The 10,358-nt window shown below is 38.9% G+C and overlaps 2 protein-coding genes across 2 annotated transcripts; both read right to left on the minus strand.

Moving 5' to 3' along the window:
* Positions 1-1,790: 1,790 nt before the first annotated feature.
* LOC147862233 (uncharacterized) lies at positions 1,791-5,063 on the minus strand. The gene is made up of 3 exons (XM_087322870.1): positions 4,650-5,063; positions 2,957-3,109; positions 1,791-2,269 (listed from the first exon to the last, which is right to left on the minus strand). Exons 1-3 carry the CDS (start codon positions 4,746-4,748, stop codon positions 1,955-1,957), a joined length of 567 nt encoding a protein of 188 aa, XP_087178996.1. The 5' UTR covers positions 4,749-5,063; the 3' UTR covers positions 1,791-1,954.
* Positions 5,064-7,275: 2,212 nt separating this feature from the next.
* Positions 7,276-9,189, minus strand: LOC147862234 (pentatricopeptide repeat-containing protein At3g53360, mitochondrial-like). Its single transcript, XM_087323083.1, has one exon. It carries the CDS (start codon positions 9,187-9,189, stop codon positions 7,276-7,278), a length of 1,914 nt encoding a protein of 637 aa, XP_087179209.1.
* Positions 9,190-10,358: the final 1,169 nt, after the last annotated feature.

The raw sequence follows: 10,358 nt of genomic DNA on the forward strand, positions 1-10,358 counted from the left end.
TAGTCAACAACCTAAGACTTAAGCTTAAACTTAACTTATATATTGAGCATGATTGGTCAAGTAACAAGTGTGTGTGTGTGGCATATTTTTTATTTCTCGAATTCATTATTAGGTAAGTGATTAATTAAGTGATAAGCTTGAGTTAAGACTTACAAAATTTCGTTTACTTTGTATTTATCAAATTAATTCAATTTGTATTAATTACATAAAAGAGTTAGAGAGGATAGCCAATAGAGAGTTCACTGAGGTGGACTAATTACTTCATTGGAAGCAGTTGAAGACATTGGACAACCATCTTTCCCCATCTTGCCAAACATGAGGGTAGATACATATTTAAACCCTTAGGAATGAACTGAAGAGAAGGCAACCCACAATCTCAAACCTCGAGGAGCACTAGGTTTGCGATTGCATTTGGACTTTGTTTTGATCTAGGGCTTGAAAGTTCGTTGCATTTGCCATCTAGCCAACGCTACATCACAAAAGTAGGCCACACAAAGACTCCATTCAACAAATAAGCCCCTTACATGAATTTCTCTTACCTAGACATCATAATATTATTCTTGCCTAAGATTCGACATACCAAAAGATAAAGCATAGTTTAAAAAAGAACTTGCAAACGGTGACTATGAAAAAAATTTAAATAACAAAACGTAGATTAACCTAAAAGTTACACAATAGCCAAATTAGGGGTTCGAATCAAAGTTGAGGTCCACCGCTTTGTTAGAATCTTCTCAATTACATTCCCATCGGTGTAGTCTCTTCCCCCTCAAAGCAGTCGAATTGTGTCCACACATGATCATCCTCATAAGGACACTAGTGCTTGATGAAGATAAAAGTCATAATTTTCACTTTCAAAGAAATTACCAATCAATAACAAAGTCATACCTACCACCCTCCATAATCCATCTAGATCAATCCTCAAATTACTAGCACTCTCCACCATTGACGAATACCACTCTCACCCTTCTCAAACTATCAGAAGTGAGAGCTCAAGGCACTTAGCTTCGTGCTTGATTTTGTGACACTTCTAGGAGTTGCTCAATCAAGAGTTATTGTAAGGTGGTCGAGATGTTGGAGTTCGTATGGAGTGTCAATATCATGGATTTATTTACTTTTAGGAAGAGTTTGAACTAGGTAGCAAGGTAGTTCATATGCATTTTCAATAAAGATATCAAATATAACATAGTTTGCATCATCACCATCTAGTATGACATTGATTGGCGATTCCTCATATGAAGATATCACCTCTAAAGTCTCAACTAAAAAATGGCAACTTGCTCTTTCCAAAATCTATCAAATTTGGAAGTTGCAACCACTCGGCATGTTTTTTCACATGGATCTAAATTTGGGCTTCATATTCAAAAAGTATATTGTATATCGGTTATGATCAAAATTAATTGATTTATCAAAATTTGTCAACAACAATATTAACATTTTGGTTATCCATTGAACATACTTAAGATTATGTATATTGATGTGGATTATAATCAAGAATGTATATGGCAACACCTTCTAACACGAGAAATTCTAGTTGAGTGGGTAGGTTAGTGAAAGTCTTCTAACATATACCATACAATTGATAACTATTCTTTTCTAGGTTAAAGCCCTAAATTCCACACGACCCAAGGCTTTAAATTCGTAAGCTCTAACCTTGTGCTTGAACCAAGTGTAAAAAACTGTACTATCAGTTTTCTAATTTGTTCCGCAACATGTTCATGGATCACTCTTAAACAACTCAGCATGTCATTAAAACAATATTTGCACATAATCTATATTTAGACAACATTCAATGTGCAGAGAAGGAAAATTTTGGTAGATTTTGGGGTTACAACCAACTGAGATCTCAATGCATTCCAGTATGTGCATATATATTTGGCATATTACAACATTGCGAATAGGACTGCTAATTGTCCTATCCAAAGATAGTGTCCTATTTGTTGTATTGATTTTCTTCCTAAGACAGCTTCACTTCCACATCGACTCCGGCTGGTATATCAAGTTGCATAAGAGAATCAATTGTATCAGCATTTGGATTCTCAAGTTCTATGAGACGCTGATGTGTTCGAATCTCGAAGTGCTCCCTTGAGTCTTTATTCACATGTGGAGACCTTAGCACACAATAAACTCTTCGTTTTGTAGGTATCGGTATCGGACCCATAATCTTTGTTTCAGTGCTGCGGGCAGCATCTACTATCAATTTTGTGGCTTCTTCGATCTGGGGCACCCAGAATGATCGAAGTTTGATGCGTATCTTTTGTTTCGGGATAGCCTATAAAAAGAAATAATTGAGTATTAATTCCCAAAGTAGACAAGGTGTTGTGTGCAAAACCAAAATGTGAAAAGCATTGCATATAGATTTATTAGACACTATAATTCCTGCAGATGTGATGATAGTGTAGAGGTAAAACTTACATTTTGTAACCTCATGGAGTTTAAGTTGAAAGTAATGAGTTTAATGTCAGGTTAAAAGACTTCCCTAATAGTTGAATATGTTCTCATAAAACAAAGGCTTTACAAATTCCTTTGCCACCACCCAAGGTAATGCTAGTAATAAGATATAAAAGGTAATGCTAACAATACAGATATAAAAGGCAATGCTAACAAAATGAGAAAACAAATTCATCAAAGAGATATCTCAGGCTATGAAAAGCATTTACAAAGGCTATTATAAGATGTCGATAACAACAATAAGTTTTGAGTGTTGGTCCTAGAATTTATAGCCCTATATTGAACACATAGATAGTCCTCTTTTTTACGTCCACGGGAGACCAATTGCAATGTATGGGACAGGGCCTAGGCCATGGCAAAGATCAAACTTTGGTTCTCTCAACGATGCTAAACCACCAAGGTAATAACTGGAGAGAGTGCTGGGGTGGATTCAATATTACCAAATAACATTATAGAGTTTCAATATGACGGAGCAACACATCCACTTTTCATGCTTCAATCTACTAACCAAGGGAGGAGCCTCTGCTCCAGATGCCCTCAATTGGGCCGCCTGGAGTGAGCGTGGAATGCGCATACAATCTCGAACCAATGTAGGAAAGCCTGAACTTCTTGACAAACCACATATCCGCCAACCATCAAAAGAAGCAAAGTTAACAGAATTCTGGAAAATTTAACCGAAAAAAGAACTTGTTAGTGTGCACTTACAAATTGAACAATGGGAAGAGCGAAATGAAATGTTATATTAACTTCTTAAAAATGCCAGAACAACCTAGGCAACCAAAAGTTACACGATCATCTAATGAGATTAAGGCCATTACCAAGTCATGTCAACCAAGGACATCGGTTCGATAGTCAACTAATGACAATTTTTTGAATCCATGAGCCGAAACAGTAATTTTCTACCAGTTCTTTTCAGAGTGTGACACACACACACACATGCATATGTATGTATGTGTGTATGTGTATGTATTTATATATATAACTCACTGTTAAAGCTGTAAACGAAAATGCGAGGTCCCATGCATCAGAAATACCAATGAATCCGAGGGTTAAGATATAAACTTATATGTCAGAATGACTGGAACAAATCATGTCCTTATATGGATGATCAGGATTATGATTGAATGCATCTAAGTAAGGATCCATGCTAGAAATGGCTTCCATCATAATAATTGAATCAATTCAAGTGACTTCCATTCAGATGGTTGAGCTATTAAGCACCTCTATTCTTCTCAATTTGAAGGAACGATCAACATGCATTATATTCAAATAGTACAACAACGAAAAGAATAAACGCTATTGGATTGACTTGCACTTCTACAGAGTTCCCTGAGCAAGGGAGACCTTTCAAGAGGTTTTCTACAATGCCACAAGCTAGGTTAAAGCCATTCTCTAGAACTCTATTGATAATAATGCAAATTTCTTTCTTTTGCCAATTCCATTTCAAACGAACTGCATGGTTCTCAAAGATAGTAGTGATGGCTTCTCTCAACCTCCCAAGACAGATCGTAGTTCAAGATGAGGATATCAGCATATACCTAATCTAGTTGAATAAATGCAGCAGAGGCTGTCGAGAAAAACAATGCATAACTACACATAGAAAACTCACCAGCTATCAAGAAATAACTGTTCACATTAGTCTACTTCAGCACTCTTTCCTGTTTTAAGCTTGAGCTCCAGATTGTAACAAAGGAAAAGCTTCAAAAATACTCCGGATGGTTTTCTTTATTTGCTCGAATGCCCCCGAGTTTCACTTTCTCTTCCTCTTGAAAAGGAATCCTCCTCAATCTAGCATTCCTCTTCTACCATTATCATAATAAACTTCTCTCTTCTTATTCTTTGAGTTTCTCTCTCTCTCTCTCTCTCTCTTCTTCTTCTTCTTCTTCTTGGAAAGAAATCCTGCTCAATCTGGTATTCCTCTTCTACCATTATCATAATAAACTTCTTTCTTTCTTTCTTCTTCTCCTTCATGGGCAAGGAACCTTTGCATGCCATTCCAATAAACTTCTTTCTTTCTTTCTTCTTCTCCTTCATGGGCAAGGAACCTTTGCATGCCATTCCAATAAACTTCTTTCTTTCTTCTTCTTCTCCTTCATGGGCAAGGAACCTTTCCATGCCATTCCAAACGCAACACAAGAAAAAAAAAAGGGGGGAGAAGGGGATAGAAAAAAAGAAAACAAGAGAGGGGAAGGAAAACAAACCTGGGGAGAAACAGAACCGCGAAAAAATGAAGGAGAAGGCCCTGTTCCTGCAACAGCAAACCGAGTGAAAGGCGATGGTGGAGAGAGATAAAGAGCCATGGAAATGGAAATTTCCCCGACCGCTCTGTGTCTCTGTCGATCTTATCAGCAAAAAACTTATCAGTAATTCCCCAAGGAAGAATGCCCACTTATCAGCAAAAGCTTATCAGAATTTCCTAATGAAGAAGACCCACTTATCAACAAAAGCTTATCAGAATTTCCCAAGGAAGAATGCCTACTTATCAGCAAAAGCTTATCAGAATTTCCCAAGGAAGAATGCCCACTTATCAACAAAAGCTTATCAGAATTTCCCAAAGGAAGAATATCCACTTATCAGCAAAAACTTATCAGAATTTCCCAAGGAAGAATGCCCACTATCAGCAGCAGCTTCTCAGTATGTAGTATTTCTCAAGAAAGAATGCAGCCCCACTAGAAAGACAAAGGCAGCAGCTTTTTCAGTATTTCCCAGAGGAATGCCCACCACCAGCAGGAGTCAGGTTTTCAGTATTTCCAACAGAATGCCCCTCACCTGTTTTCCTTCATATTTCATTGCGAGCACCTCTTCGGCTTCCATATCTCCGAGTTAGCGGACACCATATGAATGAATGAATGAATGAATGAATGGCTATTGAGACGGGTGCATATGATGATGGTGTGAACTGACCAAAGATGCGTATATATCATATGTGCTCGTCTCGGTAGCCATTCATTCATTCGTATAGTTTGCTAACTTAGCTCGAGCGCATTCAACAGGCCCATTAATGAAAACTTGTTTTTTTTTTTTTTTTTGGGGGGGGGGGGGGGGGGGGGGTATCTATGGAGATTAGGATAAAACATACAATCAAATTCATCCCCTTTTCTTTGAATTGTAATCATTGTATCAAGTAATTGTATGGCCGATCCATCCTCTTCTTTCTCTACATATTGAGGTGGGTGGAGAGCATTGAGCATGGGGTATTCTATTTGCAGACATAACGAAAACTTTAGGGGTATCTACCAAAACATAGGCATTTTAGAGCTTTTTTCCAATCCTTAATGAAAAGGGTATTTACATGTGGGTACACGTTATCCTAATGGTTTATACCCTATACTTGATGTACAAGGTTATAAGTTTGAGCATCACAAATGTCCCTTGATATAGTATTTGAATTTGTTTTTATATCATGAATCAATCGCTTCATGACAACGTACTTCAATTTGGTCCCTTTTCTTCAATTTATGCTTGTTATTTGAGCAATTTACATGTGTTCTCTCTACTTGGCGAGAATGTTTTGGTGAAATTACAAAAACTTAGGGGTATCTAGGAAAACGTGGCCATTTTGAACTTCTTCCTAAATTTAATTGTCTCGATTCTCATTTAATTGAACACTTCTAAGAATGACCCGAAACTTCCTTAAAATTGTGAAATGCGATTGCAATCATCATCATTTTCTCCTATAATTGGAGTTGGGGTGAATGTGAAGCATGTCCAAGAAAGCTTAATGTAGGAAAGAATAAGGCTTTGATTGTTTTCATAAGGAAACAATCCCTTACTTTTACCTCGATAGCTTGATGGTAGAGCAATCAATTAACTAATCGGCCACAAGTTCGAATGCTATCTAGGGAGATTCATCATCATACACCTTCAGTGAAATTAAAGAGTTTTTTAGATAATGATGGTCTTCTCTTGCAAGATTACTTGATTGTCTTAATTTCGTCAATGTTACAAAAAAGGCATGAACTGGTCCATGTATAAGGAATCATTCTACTTCTTGTCTTAATCTTGCATAAATCGATTTGTTGACAACCCAAATTCCACTTTCCAAGTGTAATATTTATTACTCTTGTCTTCGGTTGGGGATTTTGGTCCAATATATTAATGTTTTGGAGCACAAACGAAGGAGCTATATCAATCTTGAATCATGTATTAATGTCTTTGTCATCAACTTTCCTAGCCTCTTAATAATATAGTCGGCTTGTGTATCAAAACAAATACGAGACTTGAAAGCCTGGCCATAAACGAAATCTGAAAATAGCCATCCCAATGGCTATGTTCAAGGCGGTCAAAAATAGATATCATGACCACAAGGAGAGAAATCCCATATAACATACAGTTCTTATCAAGATTCCTTGATGGTGCCATCCTGAAGCTCATATCTATGCTTTGTTGATAAGGTGGTTGAGAGATTATAAGGTACATGCATGTTATTGTTACCACCATAAAAAATATCCCGATTCAATATTTGAAGGATGCTTATCCTTAGTTTCCAAGTTAGGGGTCATGCTTGCATCCACTTCTCAAAGGAGCTTAAGATGTTTCAAGGATAGTTATCCTAAGCATTTAAGACTTCACTGTGACTGGGGACCAAGCTTCACATACTTCAGAAGGCCATAATGACCCTACCATGATCAAATATACTTGTGATATTTGATGCATGCTTATCCTTTCAATTTTGCATTTCAAGACTGATAGAGCGATCGGCCTGACATCAGAAGTTGGTAATAGACAACCCACCCCCCCCTCCATTTTAAGAGAGACAGTTTAGATTTACAACCAACATATCAACTCCCCATAACTTCATCTTGGTCCTTGCAAATAAAAATTGTATCATCTAATCCAATCTAGCTGTACCACTTGTTCAAAAGCGAATTTTGCAAGGTTGGCATTGCCCAATTTTTTACATGCATCTATTAAAGCACCCCAAACCACTGGATAATCACATGATGGGATCTTCTTAATCACAGCCATCGCCTCATCAAAGAGACCAGCACGGCAAAAAAGATCAACCATGCAAGTTTGATGCTTCGAGTTGGGAACAATGCCATATTTTTCACTCATAATGGTGAAATACATTTGAGCTTCATTCACCAGGCCCGCGTGACTACATGCATTCAGGACACACAAGAATGTAACTGTGTTTGGTAATATGCCCTCACACTGCATCCTCTCGAAACCATTTAATGCTTCCTCACTCTGACCTTGTTGGGCAAAACCCGAGATTAATGCATTCCAAGAGACTACGTTCTGTAAGGAGAGATCCTTAAGCACTTCTTGAGCTCTTGTGAGGGCACCACATCTTGCATACATATCAACCAATGCAGTGTCAAGCATGATATCCATCCCTAGGAACCCTTTACTGATAATCTCTTCATGGATTTTTTGGCCTTTACTGATGGCTCCTATGAGACCGCAAACCTTCAAGATGCAAATGAATGTGATGGAATTTGGTGAGAGGCCTTCCCTTTGCATTCGTTGCAAGCAATTAAGGCTTTCATCTCCCCTCCCTTGGTAAGTATATCCGGAAATTAACACATTCCAAGATGCAGTGTCTCGAACAGGAAGCTCACTTAGGACTTGCTCTGCGTTTGAGAGCTCACCACATTTTGCATACATGTCCACTAAAGCATTTCCAAGAACGATATCCTTGTCAAGTAAACCCTTGCTGACAATCTCTTCATGTATTGCCTTTCCTTTGTCGATGGCTCTTGTGCTACCAGAAGCCTTTAAGAGGCATGTGAAGGTGACCACATTTGGAGATAAACCCTCCTTTTGCATCTCTTCGAAACACTTTAGCGCTTCCTCGCCATGGCCATGTTGAGTATAGCCATCTATAAGCATAGACCAAGACACGATATCCCGAACTAAGAGCTCATCGAGTACTTCCTTAGCTTTTGAAAGGGTGCCAAATCTAGCATACATATCTACCAGAGCATTCCCTACCATGGTATCATTTCCTAGTAGCCCCTTCCTTACAATCTCCTCATGAATTTGTTTGCCCTTGTTGATGGCTCTGATGCTACCACATGCCTTCAAGATGCATGTGAAAGTGATAGGATCAGGAGAGAGTCCATCCCTTTGCATATCATCAAAGCACGTCATGGCATCTTGGCCTCGACCTTGCTGGACATATCCTGATATCAATGCATTCCATGACACAATATCTCGATTTCGAAGCTTATCGAGGACTTGCTTTGCTTCGGTGAGAGCACCACATTTGGCATACATATCCAATAACCCATTTCCAAGAGAAACATACTCCTTCTCTAATCCTTTGATTATAACCTCATTATGGACTTGTTTTCCTTTCTCGATCACACCTGAGCCACTACAAGCCTTTAAAACACAAGTAAATGTGATGCAATCAGGTGAAAGACCCTCGATTTGCATCCTTTCGAAGCAATCTAATGCATCGTCGCCATAGCCTTGTTGGGCATATGCAGAGATCAATGCAGACCATGTGACCACATCCCGGAAAGGAAGTTCTTCGAGCAATCTATGTGCTTTCTTGAGAGCTCCACATTTGGCGTACATACTAATTAAAGCACTACCAACATAAGGGCTGATTTGAAGCAAACCTTTGTTCAAAATAGTGTCATGTAACCTATTTCCTCTGCATAGATCCCTGGCTTTAGCACATGACTTCAATAAGCCCACAAAGGCAAGATCCTCTCTGTGATGATGCGCTTCCTTTCTTACCTTTCCTAGACAGAGATCCACATTTCTTGAGCTTAGAATTGGCATGAATTACTACTTCACTTATATCTTTCTGAAAGGAATGAGGGTTTTCTTTCCATCATCGCCCAATTAAACCTGATGATGGATGGTCTCGCTACATGGGCGAAGCTCATCGAAGCAATTCGATGGAGCAAAGGCAAAAGGCAGAGAGAGAGAGAGAGAGAGAGAGAGGGAGAGACAACCTTACAAGAGGAGAAGTAAACAAACAAACATATGCCCCTGAGTTTTCCATTGATTCCAGATGCCATGACCTGGGAAGCTCATAGACTCTATCCGATCTCATGACCTGGGAAGCCCCATCGACACACGATTCGATCTCATCGCCTCGGAAGCTCGTCATCACGATTCGATCTCGTGACCCTAGAAGCTATTCGGACACCATCCGATCTCGAGGTCTTGGGAAGCCATTCGACACAATCCGATCTCATCATCATGGCCTCGGAAACCATTCGACACGATCTGATCTTATGACCTTAGAAGCCATTCGACACGATCCGGTCTTATGACCTTAGAAGCCATTCGACACGATCCAATCTTATGGCCCAATAAGCCCATTCAATGCGATCTGAACTCGTAAGCTTGGGAGCTCATCGACACGATCTGATCAATCAATGAATGGACGAGAGACAATGACTCAAAGAGAAGGAAACTTATAGAATAGCCCTTCCTCCCCTGGTTCCGCTAAAACCTTAAAATTTCTTGTTGATGGATACGATCTCGTTCGAGTGTGCATCTAACACAAGTTAGAAAGCACCTCGGCACTAGTGAGAGACCCCATACAAAAAAATGGAGAAAGAGATGTGCTATATATATTGTATTGCTTGTGCACGCATATGTAGCTTGCCTTCGCACGTGGCATACCTTCGAAACGACACATTTTTCTTGTAAACTCATTAATTAGAATTTAGACCCATTGACCAATCCCATGTCTAAACTATGAGATATGTTTAGGCAGGTGAATGCAATGCATAACTAATGCCCATCCATTATCACTTTTCTTCATTGTTAAAAAGTATCAGTTGTCATTAGGCCAACATATGGTGCATAGAAAACCAACTGGACATTGCTACAACAAATCCAAGTTCCCGAAGGAACTCAATTTTGATTAGTTTGTGCCAACTATGACATGGTTACAACTACCACATGCATGTCTAAAATTTGCGAGTATTCATCAT

The sequence above is a fragment of the Azolla caroliniana genome, unplaced genomic scaffold, assembly GCF_043228905.1.
Source record: "Azolla caroliniana isolate FFs.n. ecotype wild unplaced genomic scaffold, voAzoCaro1.0.p SCAF_7, whole genome shotgun sequence".
Lineage (NCBI taxonomy): Eukaryota > Viridiplantae > Streptophyta > Polypodiopsida > Salviniales > Salviniaceae > Azolla > Azolla caroliniana.